At 45.9% G+C, this 26,544-nt stretch overlaps 2 protein-coding genes across 2 annotated transcripts in view; one reads left to right on the top strand and one right to left on the bottom strand.

Moving 5' to 3' along the window:
• Positions 1-26,544, top strand: part of SEC23A (SEC23 homolog A, COPII component) — a 989,636-nt gene that overhangs the window by 522,832 nt on the left and 440,260 nt on the right. The window lies entirely within an intron of this gene.
• Positions 1-26,544, bottom strand: part of LOC146799366 (rhodopsin, GQ-coupled-like) — a 53,054-nt gene that overhangs the window by 8,612 nt on the left and 17,898 nt on the right. The window contains exon 3 of the mRNA XM_085626923.1: positions 3,281-3,434. Within this exon, the coding sequence (XP_085483049.1) occupies positions 3,281-3,434 (154 nt within the window). The remainder of the gene's footprint in view (positions 1-3,280; positions 3,435-26,544) is intronic.

Raw genomic sequence — 26,544 nt, 5'->3', positions numbered from 1 at the left:
CTGAGCAGTTTGAAAACACGTCATAAATAAAGTGCATTTTCAGGAAGTAGTGGATTATCGTTTTTCAAGGTGAATGTTTCCTTAAATTAATCTTTTTTGACACTATCCACAAAATGTAACTTTTGCTATAGGAAGTGTCCATTAAAATGTGGTTTGTGGGATATGTTAGTCCTAGGTCTGTTATTACGAATTGCAATATTAGTATTCATCATGAGGACCTTGACGATTTCAAAATATACTGACTGCGTCTGACTGACCAAAAATAATCTGGCTTTGAGACTTATTGATTCCCATCCAAGTGCCACCTAGGAGTCATCCAGATTTCTTCTTCCTTGTGTGTTAAATGGGCAGGGTGATACATATACGAATGTGAACTTCTTTTGGATGATTTCTTTTGGCTAAAAAGGGTTTCAGAATTTATGCATGTGCATTTTTAGAGAAGCCAATTCTTTCTTTGAGCAGTAGCAAGAGAATCGTTTGGCATGACAGTAAGGAGATAGAAATTGGTTATAATTTCTATTTTACCTCATGCATTTTCATTTGTGAAGTGAATGAATGAAAGAGTTTATATAGCGCTCAGCTACTCCAGAAGGAGTGTCCCGGCGCTGCAGAATCACATAGCTACTAGCCCAAAGATGGTTTAATTTCCAAAGAGCCAAGTTTTCAACAGTTTTTTAAAACTCATAAGATCTCTCACACGTCTCGGGGGCAGTGGAAGTTAGTTCTATGCCTGTGCCCCCAAGAGGCTGAAGGATTTGCCACACCTGCGCGCCAGGCGAACCTTCGGGATGCAGGCGAGCGCCCCCGCTGTTGATCTAAGTGATCTAGTCGCAGTGTACCAACCAACATGTCTTGTAAGGTGCTGGGCCCTTTACCATGAAGAGCCTTAAAGAACATTACTAAGGTATTAAACTGTATCCACTCCCTAACTGGGAGCCAATGTAATGCTTTAAGATGCAGTGTCATACGGGACCTCGGTTTTAGGCGAAGAATCGCCCTGGCTGCAGCATCCTGCACCACCTGAAGACGTTGCAGGAGGGAGTCTGACACAACCAGATAATGGACATTCCCGTAATCCAGTCTTGATGTGATCAGTGCCTGGATCACGGTCCTCCTATAGTCTAGCGGAAGAAGTGGAAGAATCTTTCTCACCATCCGTAACAATCCAATACAGGTTCCGACTAGAGCCTGAACTTGGGAACGCGTAGTAAGAGCATCATCAATACGAATTCCCAAGTTTCTGACTATAGATTGAGCCACACTGGGAGGAGACTCTTCAGAACCTCCATCTATCCCGTATTCTCCTTTGTCCACCTGTTGATCTTACCCCACGGCACCATGTTTTCCCTCCTTGCTGCCCTTTCTCCTTTGCCCCCAAATTACGAGGAGCTCTTCGTCGCATTAGTTTGTTCTTTCACAATCCAATTTGAGTGCTGCCCTGTAGGCCCCATTTAATACCCTTTAAATAACTTTGCTCTGCTCCTTCTGTTTAACCCCTTTTCACAAGATATACAGATAATGGGTAGAGAGGTTAAGGTTGAATTCCCTTGTCTTCTTTCATGTTAGAGATTATGGTCAGATTGGGCCAATATCCTTGCACAGTGACCATCCTCTCGTGCATACCGTTTGATCCTTTTCTCCTCCAGATTATCTAACTTAATTATGTCCTCATAGTTACCGTACTGCCAACTCGGTTACTTGCGGGAGTGCAAAATATCCTCTGTGTTGTTACTGCTTGGTTGATTAAGGACTGAACCAATAGAGCATCGACCCTGACGGTCTATAACTAATGCATGCCTGTACGTTGTTCTTCGGGTGCTAATGTCTGGACTCAATGGGGTATTTACGGTGGCTGCCTGTATAAAGTAGATTCTTATGGGTTGCTCCCTGTTGCTCCTGAGTGGACTCTGTGGAGCATTTACCAAGACATCAACTGCTTGCCTATAGGATTTTCCTTTACCACTCATGTATGGAGTCATTGAGACATTTACCATGTAGAATTTACTACCACTGCTTGTACCAGTGCTTGTCTGTGGGTTGCTACTCTGTTACACCAGGGTGTTCTCTTGTAGGCACCTTAGCAAGAGTACAGTGTAATCTGTCTAGCCTTCATAATTGCCACTTATAAAAGGTGGAATGTGATTTATTGGAGCTCTGCATTAGGCCATAGCTGCCTTGATTTCTCACTTGCCATTTGTATTTGTCTCCTTTCGTCCCAGATTGCCTAGTTTCATTTGGTGGACCTACCCATCTCATCGTGGCCTCAATGCCCTAGCAGCCTGTAACCAGGCCACGCCTGTGGGTTGCCCCTCCATTGCTCCTGCATTGCCCTGAAAGGGCATCTACCATAGTTACTTTTTATCCTGCCCATATGTTACCACTCTGTCACCTCTGGATAGACTCTATATCTTTAGCCATGGCTCTGTCTGATGTAAGGCTGTGAATTGCGGCCTGGAACCAAACCTTACTTGTAGGTTGCTCCTGTCACTCGTAAGTGGACTGTTTTGATGAGTTCCCATAGCTCTTTGCATGCAGGGCATGCTTTGGGGTTGCCCCTTTTTCATCTGTGGGTGGGCTCGTAATAGTGATTGCTGAGGCTGCGCTTGTCTAGTCGAAGCTTGAACATTACACTTCTGAAACCCCTAAAAGATTTAGCTCCTGCCATGCCTGTTTATGTCTAGGGCACACCTGTGGTTTGCTTCTGTCTCATTCCTGAGTGGACTTTTCAGATTATGTAACATAGTTGCCTATGTCCAGTGCATGTCTGTTTGTTGCTCTTATGCAGCTGAAAACCAACCTCAGACCTTAACCTTTGCCCATCTGGCCCTTTAATTCTGCGTTACACCTTAGGCATAATCGCAGCTGTACCATTGCAGTAATGATAGGAGGGCATTCCACATCTCCTTACACAACACCTAAATGCTTCCACCATTGGGTTAACTCACAATCACCATCACTACCAGGCATTGCTGTAATTTATTGTAAACCACATGCATTCTAGCCCTCACTAGTATTGTCTCCACAGCACATGTAGTTGCTGCGGCTTCAATCAGGTTAAGAGCATCACTCTGGTCAGTCAGGCACTACCCCAAAGGCCACAGTGCAAGTTAACAATCTTCGAACCATGCACACTCTATAGCGTAGTGTATAGCTGTCTTCCATTGCCCTTCGATGCTTCATCAGCGGTATGTAGAGCTATATAGAACTAAATTCAATACAATAAAATGTATCAATTGATTTTCTGTCTGCAAAATTTAAACTTAAGTGTGAGTATTCTTACTTTTGACCCAGTGATGTGAGCCATGGATTTAACACAGATGTTAACAGAATCAGCCATGTTGACATTTTTTCCACTAGTGATGGAACATTCTCCTCTTGAAAAATATCAAAGAAACTGATGGTTGTGTAGGGTATCCAGCATACGACAAGATATACTGAAAGAAAAATGATATGATTGTGAATACATTAGAATAAGTAATTCATATTGTGTTTTACCTTGTATATTATGTAATATATCAAAATAAAATTGCTCCACTGTATAAAGGCACATGGAAAGCTCTACCAATTACATTTAGGCACCTGTTTTAGTTTTCTGTTATTTTTTCTTTTGCTTCTCCCTTTCCTGTCCCACAGCAAGGCTCTCCAAGTTTCTATAAGAAGAGCTACTTCAAATCAATGCAGATCTTGTGAGCTACTAACAAATATTGGCGCCACAATTGAGGCCACATCAGAGAAGATTATTAGTGGCCATTCCATCTAGGATTACCATTAGTGACCATTTCTTTCTGTGCGTTGGTCAGGTTAGCAGCAAGAATGTCCTAAAAGTCTTTGTTTGAAATGTTTCTACATGTATAATGAAATAGCAGCCATAGCGGCGAGACTCTTCTGGAAAAAAGGAAATAACATCAGCAACGTCTCCACATTTTAGCATGAATTCTGCATCTATAAATGTAATCAGTTTTGGAAATACACTCCTCTTTTCTTCAAACATCTGTGTCTCAGTTTCTGAAAATATACGCATTTTGCTGTAAAAATATAATTGTTTATAATTTTTAGTGATCCCTCCAAACAAACAAAAGATTGTTGACAAAGAAAGTTTTTTGCTTACAAATGCCTATTTTTGTTTATAGCTACTACACCTTTAGTCCTTAAAATCAGCTTGTTGTTTTTATCGATTAAGACAGGAAAAAACAAAGAAAATCCACCCATCATGCATGAAAAAGCTATCCTTCCAGTGATTGCTTTCAGTTTATCAAAGAAAACGATGAGTTTTCTTAAAATAACCCTCAACCAGCAAAATGTCCCTTGGTGGCATGCTTCATCATCGGGTTCTTCCCGCCCCACTGTGGGACAGGGCATGTTATGACCGACAAAGATGTGGGAGCACTTTTGTGAGGTGATTACTATGTGTTGTGAGAGTGGAAGGGTCACGAAAAAGTTGTGAATTAAAAAAATACCTGGCCACGTGGAACCCAAACTTTATTAATTCCTGTGGCTGGTATTGTTAAAAGGGGAGTGGAGAAATGTACACTATAATGAGTGTTTTTCTCCCTGGTCTACATGTTTCAGGCCTTCACCTAGGCTTTTCTTCAGGACCAAAGTAATTGATCCCTTTAACCACTCCTTGATAACTTAGACTAGGTCTACCTGATAACTATCAAGGTGGAATGTGTATTAAGACATGCATAAATACAATACCTAATCGGTATACTCCTTCTAAGCAATATGTTCGTTGCCTAACTTAAGCCCCATGAGCTTATCACGGAAGGGGAGGGGAGGGGCGCTTGTAGTCACACAATCATCAAAGCTGCTCTCTCACCTGTTATATGCCTACCTGTGGCTCTGACGAACGTTCATCATCTTTTCCATTGTAACATGCATCCTCACCTCTACCATCGCCTTTCAAACTTTCTCATATAAAAGGTCAAAACAATTGTCTTTGGCAGAGCTTGTTGCAGTTGCTGCCTAAATATGCTTGTTGGTATTTTGATTAGCAGGGATATATGTGGCTACTGTAAAGTGAAGGAAGGCAGCTTGATTGTATTGTATCTTTCCCCATTAACGAATTCAGCATATCTGTGGGAAAGATGTAGATCACATGCTCTTAATATGAATATATTTAATAAGCAAACCCAGCTTCGGCTGCCTTTTGACTTCTTTCTGGAAATATTTTTTACCTTGCGCTGTATAATGCAAAAAGAGCAGGGTGAATGAACCACTCCATGGTGTACAGTCATGTTCACGTTCTCTGGCATAACTTGCCAATATAACCTTCTGTATTTAGTCTCACACTCCTAGGACCATATCCATTCCAAATTTTCAATGTATTGGTTGAACAAGTTTAATGTACATTCATTGTGTCTAAATGGTGATGTCTTAAAAACTTGACATAGATCTCATATGCCTGTTCCTTCGTTAGATACACATTGATTCATTCTATTTATGGTGGGCCGAGATGTTTAAGCCTGTTAACTTTGACAAACAATGCCATCTTGCCTGTTTGTGTTGTTTTGGAATCACTGCTGTAAACTCTGTCATAGATCCAATTCCACGTAACTAAGGACCTTATTACGAGTTTGGAGGTCCGTGAACCACTGTGCCTGCGTTTCGAAAGCGGCGAGCTCGGCGGGCCATCCGAAGTATTACGAGTTTGGCAGATTGTGTTTCCGTAGACCGCAGCTGAACCGCTGACACGGCCTACACACCCCCGACCACCAGGTTCATGGTCGGAAATAGGCAGTTACCATAGAAGCATGGGAGCTACACCACTGTCCGTATTACGAGTTGGCTTTTCCACGAGCTGAAAGCGGCAGTGAGACCTCCAGCTTTAAGTCTGTAGAAATTAAGGTTTTGGAGTGCGTACTCGCCCCTTTTTTGTTCTTTTGGGCAGAGTTCGACATGGATCCTTTTCTTCAGGTTCCCCCTTCACAGCAGCATCTTCTCCCCGAGGTATACGACCCTGCTTGCGGCGATGTACAGGTGAGTCCTTTTTGTACCATATACCTATTACCCGGACTTCCCACATATGGGCCGGACTTCGGCAATGGGTAGGTGGGATTTTTCCACATGTGTCATGCATATGTGTGCATTCGAAACATATGCAGTCAAAATACTCACACAGGCATTGATACATATGGAAAAATAATCACCACCGCCACAATATCTCCACAGCCACACCGCCAGCATCGTGGACAACTTTTAATATGGCAGTCTAAAGACTGCCAGTACTGTGGGCTACTGGCAGCCACAAATGCGGTTTTGGGGAGGTCGGATCGCCAAACTTGTAATAATGCCCTAAATATTGACTAAAGAGTCTCTTCTGGCATTTTGGTAAATCTGCCTCATCAATAATAGAAAAAGGATTGTGCCTCCTCTGAGTACTTTCACAAATTATTAATTTGCTTGATGGGCTTCATTTCAAAGCTCTGTGCATTGACTCTGAAGCCATTTCTTCTGTAAGCTGCTTCCCTCAACAATGAAATGGTCCAATTCAAGTTCTGAGGTTTCTGAAAAATGCAACCATGGATTTCTTGTCAGAGGCTGTCTTTACTATCAGCACCCTTCCTCATTGGGGCAGATTAGTATAGGAGTGTCAGTCTAGAAGTTAAAACCTAAACAATATTATTCTGACATTTTAAGCAAATTGTGCAGTATTGGTACTTCCTAGCCCCCTTCCTCCAGACGACTGAAATGTTATGAGCCGGAGGTGGTATAGCAAGAATCGGTTCATGTGCACTTCAGGGCCTGCGCAGATACCAGCCAGACTGCTCCCACATTTTTGCTTTTCTTTTCCATGAGATATATATATGCAAAGTGCTGTGGGCATCATTTAGTGGGTGGGAATCACATTCTCAATAAGTAATCCCCTCAGTTAATGTATTAACTGTTGCATATAGAGGAAAATTCTCAGTTCAAACTCAAACAAGAAAGGTCTGACAAGGGTTTTTTTTATTGATATGTAGTCTCTCAACAGATCTTGGTACTCATCTGTGTACTTGTATACAAAGTGCTCAAGTGAATGTAACAGTATATACCAGTGAATATAGGACACTGTCCAGATGCGGCCCCTCTAATAATTGTAAACAAAGTTATATTTTAGCGATTATTGTACATTCATAATCCTCATAATGGAAATGAGCCAAGGAGTAGATATTGACGTTTCGACCTGAGTTGATTAAAAGCGTCTCTTCAAGACTAAGTTGTTTGGCTTAGGACCTGTGAGAGACAGAAACAGAAATCCAGCGATCACGCATCAGTTGCTTGCTCTAATTCGTTCGTATTGGCAAAAACCTCAATGAAGACGGTCACTCACCGCTAATTTTTATATATAACCTCTCATTAAACATTTCAATTAGTCATTCATGCTAACCTCAATTGTTTAGGTAAAGACAGTGGTCTGTGGGTTCACCCTGTTCTCAATTTCTGTAGGTATCTCTAATAAGTCCTGTTACTCTATTGAGAAAAAGGGTAAGCTTATGTAAAATGCTCCAAACTTTAAGGAGTTGCACCATATAAATTATGTGGATAGTTGCACATGCATTGCATTCCTAACCGCTCTCGTAGTGAGTCCTATTTGCATGCAAAACACGTGATGCATGGCAGCACTTAAAAACACCTTGATATCAAAGTATGCCTTGATACTGTCAATTATCACATGGTCCCGTGAGATGTGCAGAACACGTGGGACACACAGCCCTTATCGTGCATTTATAAAGACTTCGTCAGCGTTACAATTCTCCATGTCATTACCCGTGAGAAACATAAGAAAGCTGTATCCCGTTTTATTACGTGGCCCAATAACGAACTGTGTTCCCCCGGACACTGAATACCTGCGGAGTAGCAACAGAGGGGACCTTTCTATTCCAAGGTAGAATCGCTCGTAATCACTTGGAAAGTCACATCCAAGTTCCCAAAATCAAACATGGACTGCAAGGACAATTCACCCATTAAACACTTAAAATTAATAACCCTCTATGTGAAAAACATGTCACAGCCCCGCACTTAATTAATGGGAAGGAGACACATTGTTGCCACACTTCCCACAACAACAGAACTTTCTCTTTCAATCTCGTAACGTGGAGATGCTGCTGGCGCGGCTTCTCTGTCAGGAGTCAATTACGTGTAGCAGCTATACTGCAAACTCAACCCACCATCTTGGGTGTGGACCTAATGTATAAGTGACCCCTGGGCCATGCACAACGTTGTGACAGGACAATATTCCTGCATGCGTATGTCCTATTCCGCCTAAACACTGCGTGTTGGGTCCTAGAACTCAGACTGCTCGCTAATCCACATTAAATGTATGGTTGCTTCATATATGATATGAACTAAGAATACATACTCATAGATTTATACAGCATGGGCATTGGTGATCCAGACCCCACATTATCACATAGAAGATAGTTGTATGTTCATACAACTTCTCCAGCATTTTGACAACATAATAGATAAAGTTACTTGACATGGTACAGTGTGTATATCATCGGACCGATGGAATAATGTCATTCATGGGTTGCAGCATAATACCTCTTTTTCATGGTATTACTTATCCTCGCTAGCGGTCAACATAACATGCATAGAGATTAAAGACATTCAGGTTAGCAAAGCAAGACGTCTCATGTCGTTAATGTCGTTCAAGCCAATATGGGTACTATAAGTAAGTACATCCATTTGCATTCCATTCTGTCTAGGATGTCGTTTATGTTTCCACGAGGCAATCCGAAAATGCCTTTCCTGATTGCTGTTCTCCACTTATTATGTTCGTCCTCCTTAGGATAGTCTCTGTGATTTCCTCCTTCCTGTACTATTTTTGACTGAATTTAAATAATTCTGTCCATGTGACAACCCATTCGCAGAAGATGATGTACACGTTTCGTGCAAGCAGCACTTTAGGGCTTTTCATTACTGGCACGGCTACATATTTTGGGGCTGTCTTTGTTACATTGCAGTTTGAACCCACCTGTGTCATTGACCATCCATCCACCTTCAGATTCTACCATATAAAACATAAGTCAGCTGCTAGGAACTTAACAGACCCTCCTAACAGCCACAACGCTTTACCCTGTACCTTGACTCCTATAAGAAACTTGGTGGATTACATAGTAGGAGAGAGACTGCATCCATCAGGAAGACCAAGTACAATGGGTTAAGATCTCAAGCCAACCATAAGAACCATTCTGTGAACCCTGCATTCTGTGGCCCCAGCATTTCTAGCTCCCCTTCCAAATGCTGAATGAAATATGATCATCTTTCCATACCAAGATGACAGTTGTACTTCTACAGTTGCTCAAAATAGGACCTCATTCCAGTAGGTTGACCACATAATGCCATCCTCTCTGACATCTGTCTACTGAGGTAGGCATGCTCCACGATGAGAGCACAAGCATGCCAACGCTAGCAGTGAAGAATGGATCATAAAAACGCGATTTCTTCATTTTGCAGTCTCAGCAAAATAATGCTGCTGCCTGAACCAGGTCCCGAATCTCCTTCATCTAGACCCTATATTGTATTTCTGCTTTTCCTAGGCATTGTTGCTACTGGCTGTAGAGATATTTGTACTTGATCTTCCTGCTATTTCAATGGACCCTAGTTATGATGAATGGTTGTTGTATCGGGTGAGAGGTCACTTTTTAGGAGCATTGAGGGGTCATTTCGTTGTGGCTGATCTGTGGGCTCAATGTGATTTGCTTGTTTTTCCTCAGTTTCTTGGTTTGCTTTGTCTCTTTTCCACTCTTTCCCACAAAGACGCTTTTCCTTATTTCCTGTAGCACATATACCCCAAAAAGAGTGACATTTACCCTATTTACTTAAGCTGAGAAGTTGTAATTTCACTTTCACATTATCCCAGAGAACGACCACTGATCTTCTAAGAACCGCACTCCTTCCTGACAGAAGCAGAAGACATCTCAGCAGTCTCAGTTGAATGGTCCTATATTTTTTTATTTTTAGAACTCCATGTCCCATCAGCTGAGATATTTGTTCTCCCATAGGGGATATCCATGTATAGTCATAAGCACTGGAATAGTCCCGCCATTTGTGGGGACCCCGGAGCACTTCTTTAGATGTCTCTCAAGTGGATATTGTTCACGTTTCTCCAGGAAGGCCTTTAAAGACACTTAAGAGATAGAGAGACAATAATGCAGCCTAAATACATAGGCTACACTGACGTATCTTCATCTTGAAGTGAAAACGGGTGCCAGTACACTATATTTTGTGCAGCTTTGTAGTGTTTAACACACAGAAGAATCCCCATCACATAAACTCCTTTTTAGGTCGAGGACTACCGGTCTGCCGAAGGCAGAACCGGAAGTCGGAGATTTAATGTTTTCCAGAGTGGCTATTTAGCCCGCCTCTCTTTTAGCTTCTCCTCCATTGGCTGGCTTCCTAAACGGAGGCCAGCCATTGGAGGAGAGAGCCGTCCCTCCAAATAGGCTCCGTCTTTTTCAGATTCGGGGGCGTGTTCCTTGCTGTTCTTTCCACTTTTTAGCCACGCCCTTTTACAACAGCAGGAACACCCCCCCGAATCCGAAAAAGTTTCGAAGCTCCCATCCGCCATTTTTCTGCTGTCGTCTGTCTGCCCGTGACGATCCATCCGTTCGGCGCCGTGTTGTTGTGCTGGTGTCTGTCTCTGAGTGTATCTGACTGTACAAGCTTGACTTTCAGTTAGTCTCCATGCGCACGTGCCTCTGTGCACGTCCGTCTTTCCGCCAGTGCTTCGGTGTGAGAACGTTTGCCTGCCCCTGTGTTTTTTTTTGTCACTGGAGTCCTTGTTTGGCTTATCTTTATCAAAGAGGGGCACGAACCATATGTTAAGCAGCAAGCCCCCACCACAAAAGGAGCCCCCTCGCCTGAACGTCGAGCCCACGCCCCTATCTGCTCGAGACAAAAAAGCACCGCGGGACGAGATTCAGCAACAGCGGGCCCTGTCGGGGCGGTGCCGCCTCAGACGTTTGCACCGGATACTATAGGAACGATTGAGCCTACCTCGCCGTTAACCGGGCTAACAAGGCCACCGGCGCAGCATTCTTTCGGGGGGTTTTGTCTCTACGAAACCAGAGTAGCCACAGTTGTGTTGGCTAAATATTTCGGGCCAGGAATCACTAACGTGGAGCGCGAGCGTCACCTGCTGGCCACAAGTCGAGCATGGCACTGAGCTGGAATGTTGCATTTCTCTTTTTTCAGGGTCGCCGCAACAAAGATAGCTTTCTCCACCGCCAGCCGCGGGCATAGTTCGAACAAGGCATTCAGCACCCGGGCGAGATTGAGGGGCGAGACGGGCGAAGAGGGCGTTGTTAGCCAATCGCCCAGGGAGGAGTACACACACTCTAATGCAGGCTTTTCCAACGAGTAAGCTATGTGAGCCACTGGTAGTGCACCCAGCTGTGCCGGCTTACCCGCTGGCCTCCGCGTCTCTTCTGGGGCCGCCGCAGGAGAATCAGTGACTGTGCGGGAGGAGCGGCGGGCGTAAGCGCGATGGAGATAAGTGGGGCCGCACCTTCTTGATGTGCTCCGGAGCTCGCAGGCCTTTCTCTCAGCACCCGACGCGAGGTGACGTTCAGCGCTGCCGGGGCCTCTCCTGTCTTAGTGCCGGCTGATATATCTACAATTGTGGCTGTCGAAGTGCATAAAAAAATAGTGATCAATACCAATAGCTCTACCTAGAATATTGCCGAGACCACACAAGAAAAAGTGTTAATATGCAGCATGTCATTTATTGTAATTTCCCAGTGCTGCACCTCGACTAACCTGGTGGAAACTGCTCTGCATTCCAGAAAAAACAAGCGGAAGTTACACCGATTGGAACCTTTTCCTTGTATTAGGTTCCCAAGCTTCTGACAAATGAGCAGCCAGGATACACTTAGAGGCGGGACCTCCTTATCAATCCTAGCTTTTCATGGGGCTCAAGGGCGCCTGATTGACAAGTCCTGAAACTCTGCTATGGCTCATACTTGGCTCCCTGTGGCTATTGCAGGTATCAGCTATGTATTGTGAATGTGTGAGGCGGGGCTGTGAGCAATCACTCTCTTCTTACCTGCGCAGTGCCAGTGAAGCCAGCAGTTTGAGCCCTCTGCTCCATCAGCTGCCACACATAACTAAACTATCCGTGACATTTGTTTTCCGGTAAAACCTGTAAGGTCAAGCAGTCTAATTAGAGAGGGAAGTAGGCAAAGCATTCGCAAGCCAGCACCATAGCACCCGATGGGTGGATTGCCACTGCTTGCGGTGGCTGATTTGTATTTGACTGCCAGGCCATTTGTGTTTGACCATGAAAATATTGAAACCTAAAAATAAACTTTAAAGTAGCTCCTGAGAAAGTTTGGGAATCCTAGCTATGTGAAAGAGTAAAAACGAACTGACTTATTCTGCAGGGCATTATGGACTGGGGCAGTGTGCAATTCTTAAAGTGCAATAGGCAGTTTTCACTCTTGTATGAGCACCATTTTTCCTTTCAGCTATAAAATGATTTTTAGCGTGGGGTTTTCAGTCAAATGCATGGCTGATTGGTTGGTATGCCTTAAAAACTACTAACTCTTGAGCACTTTTTTATATATAAAATTGTGTTCTAGTTTCTCTCTCCCTCTCCCCCCTCTCTCTCTCCTACCTCTCCCTCTCTCAGGAATTCAGAAAGACCCTCCGATGGCAGATTCCCTTATTAAATGCCTGAGCGTTTAACCTTGGAATCGTGACTTCTCAAGCCTGCTTCGAGTAGAAGACCAAACAGAAAATGTAAAGAACCTGTTACATAGACCCCAATGCCCATGTCCACACTAAGTCTTGCTCAAGAAAAAAACTAGGAAATACGCTTATATTGTGCAAATAGACTACTATAGATTTTAGTCGTCGGTTTTATTTATTACTTGTACATGGGCTGGCTTACTTCACAGAGAACAGCTGGAAAGGCCAACAGCCCAATGAATATTTGAAAAAGAGTATGGTGTAGTTCTATGTGTAAGACTACAGCACTGTTTCACTACCTCACTCTTTCCCACTACATAACTCTCTCTACCTCACTACTCCACTCTATCTCACTACCTCACAACTTCTCTCTCTCAAAACATCACTACCTCACTCTCTAGCTCACAACCTCACAACTTCACTCTCTCTCACTCACTACCTCAATCACTCTCTATCTCACTACCTCACTTTCACTCTCTCTTTCACTACCTCTCTCTCTATCTCACTACATCACAACATCACTCTATGCTTATATATCACTACCTCACAACATCCCTCTCCCTCACTACCTCACTCTTTCACTACCTCACTCTTTCACTACCTCACTCTTTCACTACCTCACTCTCTCACTACCTCACTCTCTCACTACCTCACTCTCTATCTACCTCACTCTCTATCTCACTACCTCACTCTCTATCTACCTCACTCTCAATTTCAATACCTCACTCTCTCTCTATCTCACTACCTCACTCTCTCTCTGCTAATGCAATAGGTATCACATATGCAAAAAAAAAGCTAATGCCAATAGAAATGACAATGCCATTTATTTAGGGATACAAAAATAATAAAAAAATAATGAGCAATACCAATAGCTCTACCTATAATATTGCCGAGACCATTGCATTGTAAATGCTTGTTTCAATATACAGATGAGAGAGTGGACAGAATAGCCTCATAGGCTGCCATTATATGTCTTGAAAATAGAAGTTGTGCCTTTAAGAATCCAACGACCACCAGTATCCCATCATGCACAGCTAGTGGCAGTTACTTCAGTTATTTTTTCCGGCTCCTGCTATCAGGACCCTAGAGCATTGAGTTCGACCAATTTTGGTTTTTCTCTCCCAAATTCACTTCTGAATTTCCCAAAATAACTACTTCACTAAACGTTTTTTGTCTTTCCCTACCTTTTTCTGTCTTTTTCTGACAGGACTTTGTACAGTTTTCACTTAAAAATGCCATCTCTTTTTGATAATTGTCCAGACTGTAGTAGAAAGAAAGCAAAGACTGATCCTCACAGAGTTTGTATACTCTGTTTGCCTGAAAGTCATGTTTCTGACTCTTGTCTGATTTGTAAAACTTTCTCAAAGAGCACTCTGCATGACAGAGAGAAGATTTGCCTTCAAGGAACAGGGGAGCGGCAAAAACAACCGGTGCAATCTTCAGGTGGAACTTCAGGGCGAGGAGAGGGTCAGTCCTTTACCAGGGCTCTGTCTTCGGCCTCTGGAGGGCTCTCCCATAGAAGAAGGGCTGAAAAACGGCACCCGGTCGATGTGAGGACAAGTATGTCAAGAGGAGGTACAACGTCGATGCTCCACATGGAGAGGAAGAATTTCGATGTCGATTGCAATGGCAACGACAAGGACACCCCGTTCGGCGTCAGGAAGCCCACTGCAGATGGTGACAACTCGCAGGTCGCCATCAAGGTCTTTAGGCTTCAATGCATCCCCGCTGATCGATGTCGACACACCGCCGCAGTCGCTTAATGTCGAGACTTCACCGTCGATCGCCGACGCTCTGCCACCATAGGTCAACCCCAAGACATCCTCGTCGATCGCCATTGAGACATCACCAATCGGAGTCGAGACGAGACCCGCTGTCAAGGCGGCTTTGATGGTTTCCATCGACGAGTAGATAGACATCGAGGGGGATGGAAAGCATCGTCTTCAGTGACTTTGTCAGTCTCCTCAAGGCTTCAGGAAGCACTCAAAAAGAGAAGACTAATTCGGATTATTTCTGGACCTATTCTCTGACTCATGATGTCTCCTCTCTGATGTCAACGCTTCTGCCTCAGCATCCTTCCCCTCCTATGCCAGATGCGGAACCAAGGTCTCCAACTCTGCGACAAGCCAGAGGAAGATCAGGACAGCAACCTGCACAAGGAGGCAAGCTACCAGCAGGATTGAAACCCTGAGTCCTTTCTACCCCCTCTTCCGTTACCCGGTCTGGTAGGGGGAAGCATTCAACATTACCTGGCAGAAAAATCACGCAAGACAATTGAGTGCTGTATATTGTTTGCAATGGATATTCTCTCAGATTCATCAACCCTCCACCGTCAATTCATCCGAAACAATCCAGGTTCTGACTGCAACAGTTACAGTGGGAGGCCAACTTTCTCTTACAGGAACAGGCGGTGGAATCAGTAACTTATCTACAATGAGTCACAGGGATATATTCAAGGTTCTTTCTCTTCAAAAAGAAAGACAAGAACGAATTCAGACCCATTTTCGACCTCCAAACGGCCAACAAGTGGTTTCGGAGAGAAAGGTTCCAGATGCTGGCATTGCACCAAATTTACCCTCCGTTACAAGGGGATTGGCTATGCACCATCAACCTCCAAGATGCATACTTTTACATACCCATTACTAGAAAGCATTACCTGTTCTTGAGGATTGCAGTGAGGTACATCCACTATCAGTATCGAGTTCTTCCGTTTGGCCTGAAGTCAACACCCAGGACTCTCAAAATGCATGGCTGTAGTTGCGGCCCATCTAACGAAAAACAAAGTGTTTGTCTATCCCTATCTAGACGATTGGCTGGTCAAAGCATCCACGTCTCGGGAGGCTCAACTTCACTTCAATTGGACCTCTGGTCTTCTCCTTCAACTGGGCCTTTAGGTCCACCATGCATAGTCAGCCTCGATCCCAGTACAGTTCCTACAATATTTGGGGCCTCCATTGATCCTCGGCAAGTGTGTGTCCTTCGGAGGAGAGACACTTAGCGATCCTTCGGAAGGCTCAGGCTCTCATGGCTATCTCTCAGCTAACCATGAGGAAGGTATCCTCACACCTGGGCTCGATGGCCTCCTGCATATTTCTCACACCGAATGCAGGTTTCTACAGGAGGCCCCTACAGCAATGCCTAAAAGTCCAAAGGGACCAGCGAACGGGAGATTGGGACTGCAGGATTCGATTGTCTCAGCATGCCCTGCGGTCCGTCAAATGGTGGTGCTATCCAACCAATCTCCTACGATGGATTCTGTTTCACGAGCAGATACCTGTTCAGACCATAGTCACAGATGCCTCGCTCCAAGAATGGGGAGCCCATTCAAGCCGCCTTAAAATTCAAATGCAAAAACAACAGTTGATGGACAAAATGCAGAACAATTCTACATTCATACATTCACCCCAGTACAGAGATCTGGGCCTAAATCCATTGTTTTTTTGCTCACCATGCCATTCCAGTTTGAACCCAGCCAAATTCAAATCAGTCTTGACCCTGTGCCTCATAAAAACAGTCCAGCCCGAACTGCCAAGCCAGGTCCTCCCTGGACTGGAAACAAGCATCCTAGGACCAGTTTCGGGGTTTCACCCCTCTTCAGCCAGGATAGCTTGATTCCAGTGGCATGGAGTGCACGGGACCCACGTCTGGGCATACCCATCCCACTCCGGGTGACAAATGCAAAAACAACAGTTGATGGACAGAATGCAGAACAATGTCATACATTCACCCCAGTACAGAGATCTGGGCCTAAATCATCGTTTCTTTGCTCACCATGCCATTCTAGTTTGAACCCAGCCATATGCAAATCAGTCTTGACCCTGTGCCTCATGGGAGCAGTCCAGCCCGAACTGCCCAGCCAGGCCCTTCCTGGACTGGAAACAAGCATCCTAGGACCGGTTTCAGGGTTTCACCCCTCTTCAGCCAGGATAGCTTAATTCCAGTGGCATGGAGAGCACGGGACCCACGTCTGGGCATACCCGTCCCACTCGGGGTGACAAATGCAAAAACAACAGTTGATGGACATAATGCAGAACAATGTCATACATTCACCCCAGTACAGAGCTCTGGGCCTAAATCCATCGTTTTTTTGCTCACCATGCCATTCCAGTTTGAACTCAGCCATATGCAAATCAGTCTTGACCCTGTGCCTCATGGGAACAGTCCAGCCCGAACTGCCATGCCAGGTCCTCCCTGGACTGGAAACAAGCGTCCTAGGACCATGTGAGGAGGCTGAAGGCACACCCGACCGGAAGTGGGTGAAGACCGGCCTTGATGCCAGAAAACAACAGGAAGAGTGCAGCGGTCTAGTGGCTCTAGGAAATCATGACGTCAAGACGTCAGCGCCGGCAGAGGGGGATAAGGGCGGAGATTCATACCCCAGCGAAGAGAGCAGCGTGAAAGCAAGGAGCAACGGCGACGAAGTGAAGGAACCAAAGAGAGGAGAGCGTAACGAGGAGAGAGAGAAGCCCAGCGAGGAAGACGACGGAGGTCCGAAAATCCCTGAGATATACACCGCGCACAAACCTGGCGGCCCAGAGAAGGGAGAGGACAGCCCGGGTTCCAACGCCATGGCCCTTCTCACGGGTCGTGGCCCAAGGCAAGTGGCACTAAAGGGGTCGTTTTGGTGGGAGAGGTGGGGTGGCACGGGGAGCTAGTTCACTTGTGGTCCTTCTGCACTTCCCGCCATGCACCCTCACTCCCTATTCACCTATTCCCTTTGTCCCACACAAACGATTGGTGGTGGTAGGACAATAATCCCAGAGCAGGAGACTGTGAGCTAATCCCGGCATTTTTGTTCTTCCTTTCCCTTCCTCTTTCTTTTTGGAGCACCTGGGAGGAAGCAAGAAACACACAGAGAGCCTGAACTCATGTCACAAAAAGGACGGTCCAGAGAAGAGAGAAGCAGATCCCCATCCAGTGTTTAACCATCGTTGCATTGATTTAGCCAACTTTTTATTTCATTTACTTGGTAAATTCCTGTATGGTCTAGGGGACTTGTAAAGCCTTATTTCTTCAACAAAACGTCCAGACAATAAAAGAAAAGCATTGAAAACCTTATTGCCTGCGTCCACTAGTCACATACACCCGCCAGACCCTCGAGCTGCCTACAAAGTGGTGTCAGAAGCGGGATATTTTCCCTGTTCCTACATATCAAACCATGACACAACCTGTGCCTTTGGAGGATGTCGTGGCACAGTTGGCTGAAGGACAAAGATACTTGCCAATAGTGTTTGAGCAGCAGTTACAGGCTGCGCAAATGGAGAGGGAAGCCTTACAGGGAGCCCTGAAAGATCAGGCCAGCCTAGTTACTACTAATCAACAGTTCCAGGACACAGCCATATTGAGACTCACGGACACCATAGTAAACACCCGAGTACATCCTAACGTCCCTGGAACGGTTCTCCAAAAATATCAGGAAGGGGAAGATCCAGATTATTTCTTTTTGAATTATGAAAGGGTGGCAACCACAGCAGCATGGCCCCAAGAAAGGTGGGGTCAATACATTGCCCCCCTTCTCTCCGGAGAGTTGCAAGCTGCCTATCAGGCAGCCAATCCGGCTAGGACTACGGCTTATGAAGAAGTGAAGAAAGTCATACTCAAAAGATTAGGGTTCGATCAAGAACATTACCGAACAAGTTTAGAAAAGAAAAATGGTCCGTTGGGGATAATCCTCTGGCTTTGTATTACAGGATAAGAGACATGGGCAACCGATGGTTAACCCCGCATACATCCACAATAGAGGAAGTAGTCGAAAAAGTCTATCTGGAACAATTCCTGGATGCCCTACCACCTAGTACATGATCCTGGGTGAAGCAACACCCAAATCTCACTCCTTCATCAGCGGTAGAGATTGCCTGTACCTTTCACAGGGCTCCAGACTTTAGAGCATGCACCACATGGCCCCAATTCCCACTTCCCACAACACGACGTCAGTCACATCCGTCCCTGAGGGCCCCCCCTAAAAACAGACATCAAGCCACTAATACCACCCCGCCCAGCCCCTAGACCACTCATATCCCCTTCTGGTATCAGCGGACGGGGCCCACAATATTTCTGCTGTGCCGAATGGGGCCATATAGCTAGGCAATGTCCCCACCGTGCCCCTCCTGTAGAACCTATGGAGGTGGGTTATACCCGAGGCAGAATCTTCTTAACAGGGAATGGTCCTCATCAATATAAAAAAGAGGCGTTTTTGAACTGCAAGAAAAGGTAGGTGCTATTAGATACTCAGTGTCACATTACGGTTGTAGTTGAATCCTTGATCAACCCTCCCCAGATGAGCAACACCGAACAAGTGAGGGTAACGTATGTGCATGGGGACACAAAAACATACCCCATGGCGGAAGTTCTGCTGGAGGTAATCACCCCCACCTGCGGAGGGTGGGTGTGATCCCCTCCTTGCCAGAAGCAGTCATCATAGGGACTGATCTCCCCAAATTTGAAACCTACATGGACGGAACAAAAAGAAATGCCCGAGCCTGGTTAGAAGAAGCCCCTTTTAGTGGAGCGTAGATAGAGAAACCAGACACCAGGGTTAAGTAAAGTAGACAAGAAAGATGAAGGGAGAGAAGGGATTTTTCCTATTCGCAGCTGTCACGGCCTGCCTTTCCTCTTTGCCTTTCAGTCACTAGTGGAGCAAAATCCTATTGTATAGAACTGTAAAGGGGGATCCACAGGCCAAAAACCAACTAGTTGTACCGACCTCCTTTAGGGAACATGTGCTCCTGTTAGCCCATAATAGAATAGGGGGCGGACACTACGGCAAGGAAAACACTCTAAAGTATCTCCTAGAAATGTTCTATTGGCCAGGTGTATATAGGGACGTGGCCAAACACTGTGCTGCTTGCGTCCGGTGCCAGTATATGAGTCCTGGGGTCGTCTCGAAGGCCCCCCTACAGCCTTTGCCTATCATCGATGTCTCCTTTAAATGGGTTGGGATGGACCTGGTAGGCCCCCTAACTCTCTTAGCCAGAGGACACTGCTACATCCTAGTCATAGTAGACTATGCCAGCCGTTATCCCGAGGCCTTCCCTTTTTCAAGCATGACCACACCAGCTGTAGCACAAGCCATGATCACCCTGTTTTCCAGAGTAGGGTTTTCGTCCGAAATCCTAACGGACCAGGGGACCCTTTTATTTCCAGGATGATGGGGCAGATATGTACCATAAATGATATAGACAAGATTAGAACCTCGGTCTATCACCCCCAGACAGATGGCCTTGTGGAGCGTTACAACAAAACGATTAAAAACCTGCTCCGCAAGGTCATCTCAGAAACCGGGAGAGACTGGGACCAAAAACTACCCCTGGTCCTCTTCGCTCTACGGACACACGAACAGAGGTCCACTGGGTTCTCCCCCTTTCGAGTTGCTGTTTGGGAGGAAGCCAAGAACCCTACTGAACATGGCGGCTGAACAGTGGGAGGAGGAAGATGGGGAGGGAAAACCCCTGTTAAAATATGCCGCTTACCTTAAATCTTCCTTACCAAAGCTTTGGGGGATGGTACATGACAACATGACAGAGGCACAGGAGACGCAGAAGAAGTATTACGACCGTAACAGTCGTCTTAGAGAATTACAACCTGGTGAGAAAGTCCTTCTGTTACTCCCCTCCACTGAAGATAAGTTGCTGATGAAGTGGCAGGGGCCATATGTAATAGAGAAAAGGGTGACACCAGTTACCTATAGCGTGTTACTACCCAATCGTGCCGGGGGCAAACTGATCTACCACGTGAATCTTTTTTTTTAAATGGGAGGAATCTCAACCGTCCCTTATGGTGAGAAACCCTGCCTACCTTGCTTGTACCTCCAGGCCGTTAGACATCCCACTCCTGTCAGCCCAAGACACCATAGACCAGCCAGTGCCCACTGGGGAGGTGTTATCAACTACACAAAAGATCCAGTTAGGGGCTTTAATGAAGACCTTTCCTGGCCTATTTTCTACCAGTCCCGGGTTAACTTCCTTGGTTCAACATGAGATAGCGTCCCTGGACCCAAAGGTTATAAAACAAAAGCCCTATCGTATCCCGGAATCCCGTAGGGAAGCAGTAGAGAAGGAAGTGTCCGAAATGCTCCAGTCAGGGATAATAGAACCCTCCCAGAGTAACTGGTGCTCTCCGGTAGTGATCGTGCCAAAACCAGACAGTAGTGTGCGTTTTTGTATCAACTTTAGACAAGTGAACACCATCACCAAATTTGATATTTATCCAGTGCCCAGAATAGATGAGATGGTTGAACGTTTGAGAAGAGTCCGATACATGTCAACCCTTGATTTAACAAAAGGGTATTGGCAGATCCCCCTAACTCCCAGTTCCAAAGAGAAAACGGCGTTTGCAACACCCTCAGGCCTTTACCAGTTTAAGGTAATTCCTTTTGGGTTGCATGGGGCACCAGCAACGTTTCAGAGATTAATGGACCGTATACTAAAACCTCACCAAAAGTATGCAGCGGCATACCTCAATGATATTGTTGTTTTTAGCCAGACCTGGGAGGAATACCTGGTACATTTAGAATCCATTTCTTTAGCATTACAGTCAGCTGGCCTAACCATCAACCCAAAGAAGTCCCTATTGGGAACAAACACAATACAGTATTTGGGTTATACCATTCAGGAAGGACATATTAAACCCCAAGTAAACAAGGTAGAGGCTATCAAAGCCATCCCCAGGCCCACAACAAAAAGAGAGGTCCGTTCTTTTCTGGGTTTCATAGGGTATTATCGAAGATTCATATCCAACTTTTCCTCCATAGCCAGCCCCCTAACAGAACTTCTATCCAAAGCCCATTCCACACTTATACTCACTTGGACCCCAGCTCAAGAAGATAGTTTTAGAGCCCTAAAATATGCCATATGTTCAGCCCCGGTGCTGCGTTGTCCTGACTTTTATCGAACCTTTGTCCTGCAAACGAATGCCTCAGGCCACGGTCTGAGTACTGTATTGTTCCAACCTGATTCCTGTGATGAACTGAAACCCCTGTTGTATATCAGCAGAAAACTGTTCTCCAGGGAAGCAAACTATTCAACAATAGAGAAGGAATGTTTAGCCATTAAGTGGGCTATAGAGTCCTTGCAGTACTATCTTTTAGGAAGACAGTTCCTTGTCCTTACTGATCACGCACCCCTGACGTGGCTTGCGAGGAATGAAGACACCAATGCCCGCATCCTGAGATGGTTTCTCGCCTTACAACCTTTTTCGTTTCAGACCATACATGTTCCAGGCGTGAAGCAAATCAGTGCTGATTACCTGTCCCGCCACCCGTCTTCTGAATGGCCCCAACGTCCATTCCAAAGGGAGGAGATCTGTGAGGAGGCTGAAGGCACACCCGACCGGAAGTGGGTGAAGACCGGCCTGGACGCCAGAAAACAACAGGGAGAGTGCTGCGGTCTAGTGGCGCTAGGAAATCATGACGTCAAGACGTCAGCGCCGGCAGAGGGGGATAAGGGCGGAGATTCATACCCCAGCGAAGAGAGCAGCGTGAAAGCAAGGAGCAACGGCGTCAAAGAGAAGGAACCGAAGAGAGGAGAGTGTTACGAGGAGAGAGAGAAGCTCAGCGAGGTAGACGACGGATGTCTGAAAATCCCGGAGATATACACCGCACACAAACTCGGCGGCCCAGAGAAGGGAGAGGATGGCCCAGGTTCCAACGCCACGGCCCTTCTCACGGGTCGTGGCCCAAGGCAAGTGGCACTAAAGGGGTTGTTTTGGTGGGGGTGGTGGGGTGGCACATGGAGCTAGTTCACTTGTGGTCCTTCCGCACTTCGCGCCACGCACCCTCACTCCCTATTCACCTATTCCCTTTGTCCCACACAAACGATTGGTGGTGGTAGCACAATAAGCCCAGAGCAGGAGACTGTGAGCTAATCCCGGCATTTTTGTTCTTCCTTTCCCTTCCTCTTTATTTTTGGAACACCCGGGAGGAAGCAAGAAACACACAGAGAGCCTGAACTCATGTCACAAAAAGGACAGTCCAGGGAAGGGAGAAGCAGATCCCCATCCAGTGTTTAACCATCGTTGCATTGATTTAGCCAATTTTTTATTTCATTTACTTGGTAAATTCCTGTATGGTCTATGGGACTTATAAAGCCTTATTTCTACAAAAAAATGTCCAGACAATAAAAGAAAAGCGTTGAAAACCTTATATTGCCTGCGTCCACTAGTCACATACACCCGCCAGACCCTCGAGCTGCCTACAGACCAGTTTCGGGGTTTCACACCTCTTCAGCCAGGATACCTTGATTCCAGTGGCATGGCGAGCACGGGACCCACATCTGGGAATACCCGTCTCACTCGGAGTGACAAATGCAAAAACAACAGTTGACGGACAGAATGCAGAACAATGTCATACATTCACCCCAGTACAGAGATCTGGGTCTAAATCCATCGTTTTTTTGCTCACCATGCCATTCCAGTTTGAACCCAGTCATATGCACATCAGTCTTGACCCTGTGCCTCATGGGAACAGTCCAGCCCGAACTGGCAAGCCAGGTCCTCCCTTGACTGGAAACAAACATCCTAGGACCAGTTATGGGGTTTCACCCCTCTTCAGCCAGGATAGCTTGATTCCAGTGGCATGGAGAGCACAGGACCCACGTCTGGGCATACCCGTCCCACACGGCGTGACAAATGCAAAAACAACAGTTGATGGACAGAATGCAGAACAATGTCATACATTCACCCCAGTACAGAGATCCGGGCCTAAATCCATCGTTTTTTTGCTCACCGTGCCATTCCAGTTTGAACCGAGCCATATGCAAATCAGTCTTGGCCCTCTGCCTCATGGGAACAGTCCAGCCCGAACAATTGTGTGTCTTTTGCTTCCTCGCCCTAAGTGCGCCAGGTATGCCCAGATGTGGGTGTTGGGCTCACTGTGCCACTGGAATCAAGCTATCCTGGCTGATGAGGGGTGAAACCCCGAAACCGGTCCTAGGATGCTTGTTTCCGGTCCAGGAAGGACCTGGCTTGACAGTTTGGGCTGGACTGTGTCCATGAGGCACAGGGTCAAGACTGATTTGCATATGGCCAGGTCTAAACTGGGGTGGAATGGTGAGCAAAAGAAGGGTGGATTTAACCCAGATCGCTTGACTGGGGGTGAATGTTTTGGTTTGTTCTGCATTCCGTCCATCAATTGTGTGTCTTTTGCTTTCTCGCCCTAAGTGTGCCAGGTATGCCCAAATGTGGGTCCTGGGCTCACTGTGCCACTGGAATCAAGCTATCCTGGCTGATGAGGGGTGAAACCCTGAAAACGGTCCTAGTATGCTTGTTTCCGGTCCAGGAAGGATCTGGCTTGGCAGTTTGGGCTGGACTGTGCCCATGAGGCACAGGGTCAAGACTGTTTTGCATATGGCCAGGTATAAACTGGGGTGGCATGGTGCGCAAAAGAACGGTGGATTTAACCCAGATCTCTTGACTGGGGGTGAATGTTTTGATTTGTTCTGCATTCCGTCCATCAATTGTGTGTCTTTTGCCTTAAAATTCAAGGCAAATGGTAATGCCGTGCATCCACGTACCATATCAGTCTACTAGAGCTACGGGCAGTTCATCCGGCGCTGAAAGCTTTTCAATCATCACTCTGCTCCTACTCCCTGCTTGTTCAGACAGACAATACATCAGTGTACTAACTCAACATGCAGGGAGGCTCGAAGTCCAGACCCTTATCTCTGTAAGCCCAGGCAATCTGGAAGTGGCTTCTGGCCAGATATCTCATAATTACAGCAGCTGTTCAGAATGCTCAGGCCGACTCGGCAGGCTTCTCCAGGAAATCAATAAGTGGGTCTTGAACGACGACATGGTTCACGATATCTTCAGAAGATGGGGTACTCCGGAGGTCAACTTGTTCGCCACCACTGAAAACACAGCAAATGCCAAAGCTTCGCATCGAGGTTCTACCCTCTAGGAACCCTGGAGAATGCCCTATGGATCAACTGGTCCGGTAGATTTCTCTTTGCCTTTCCACCAGTTCCTCCAATTCCGGCAGTCCTCATCAAGCTGTCGCAGTCAGGGGCCAAGATAATACTCCCCAGAGTGGCCCCGTCAACGGGGGTTCACGGACCTCCTTCTATCTCTCCACATTTCAGGTTACCATGCAAGCCAAATCTGCTAACGAAGTTTGGAGGCCAAATGGTACACCCACAACCTTCCTCTTTGAATTTGGCAGCATGGCTACTGATCTAGCACAGTATGGACACTTGAACTTGCCTCAAGACTGCATGGACCTTCTCAGGGAAGCAAAGCGTCCTTCCACACATTCCGATTATGCCCATAAATGGAAGAGATTCTGTACTTGGTGTTCATCAAAGAATGAGGATCCCACCACTTGCCAGGAAGATGCCATCCTTCCATATTTGCTGCATTTGGTGCAATCTGTCCTACATTTTTCTTCCATTAAGGTTCACCTGGCAACCCTTACTGCCTATAGGAAATGCCCTTCACAAACTTCCTTTTTCAGAATTCCTGTCACCTGAGATTTCCTGGAGGGTTTTCAGAAGGTTTTTCCTCCCAGTTGATGCCCTTCTCCTCCTTGGGAGCCTAATGTGGTTCTCTCTCGCCTTATGCGGGAACCTTTTGAATCCATACATAAGGCGTCTCTTCAGCATCTGGCTTAAAATACATATTTCCTTGTGGCTATAACATTTGCCTGCAGGGTTAGTGAAATCCAGGCACTTTTCTGTCAAGAGTGTTTCATGCATCTTACACAATGTTTCATGCATCCATAGTAGCCATGAGGACTCATCCGGAATTCCTCCCTAAGGTGGTTTCGGATTTCCATGTTAACCAGACAATATTTTTACTTACTTTTTTTAACAACATCCGTCTACTCCAGCGGAGAGATCCCTTCATTCCCTGGATGTTAGACGGGTTGTTAAATTCTATTTTGATAAAACTGGAGATCTACGGAGAGCTGACAAATTACATATAAATTATGGCTCCCTCCGTACAGGTCTAGCAACTTCTAAGCAGTCCATCTCCGATGGATTGTTTTGTGCACTTACTTTGTAATTAAAAAGCTAACAGATCTTCAGCTGCTAAGCCTAAGGCTCATTCTACCAGAGGAAAGGCAGCTACCACAGCTTTGCTCCTCAACATACCCATTCCAGAGATATGTAAAGCTGCAACCTGGAAACAGTTCATACAGTCACTAAACACTACTACCTGGACTCAGATACCAAGGCAGATGCTCAAGTAGGGCAGGCTTCCCTTAGGAACCCATTTGCTTAAATCTGTCCACCATTATTCTCAATCTCCTCCACCGCGTTCTGTAGGGATGGACTTGCTAATCTATGCAAGTGCTTATGACTATACATGGAAATCCCCTGCGAGAGAAGGAACAGTTTTTTACCTGTAACTCCAGCTCTCTCGTAGGGGTATTTCCATGATCAGTCATAAGCAACCCCCAGCCTCCCCTGGTGTAGTAGACAGAGGGATCCAGACATGAGGCATGCATACACTACACAATGCCCTCAAAAAGAACTGAAGTACCTGCCACTAGGTCTGCATGACGGGATACTGGTGGTCTCTGGATTCTTAAAGGCACAGCTTCTATTTTCAAGACATATAATGGCAGCCTATGAAGCTATTCTGTCCTCTCTCTTTAATCGCAATCATAAAAAATGAGTTTTGTGAAGGGGATTCTTCTGTGTGTTAAACACTGCGAAATTGCGTAAATTATAGTGTACTGGCACCCTTTTTTAACTTCAAGATGAAGATGCGGCCAGTGTAGCTTATGTATTTAGGCTGCATTATTGTCTCTCTATCTCCTAAGTTTCTTTATAGGCCTTCCTGAAGAAAGGCGAACAATATCCACTTAAGATAAATCTAAAGAAGTGCTCCGGGGCCCCCGTACGAGGGCGGGAATATTCAAGTAATTATGAC

Source organism: Triturus cristatus, chromosome 9, assembly GCF_964204655.1.
Source record: "Triturus cristatus chromosome 9, aTriCri1.1, whole genome shotgun sequence".
In the NCBI taxonomy this organism is placed as follows: domain Eukaryota; kingdom Metazoa; phylum Chordata; class Amphibia; order Caudata; family Salamandridae; genus Triturus; species Triturus cristatus.
The sequence above is the reverse complement of the archived record's forward strand: the minus strand, read 5'-3'. Positions and strand labels throughout refer to the sequence as shown.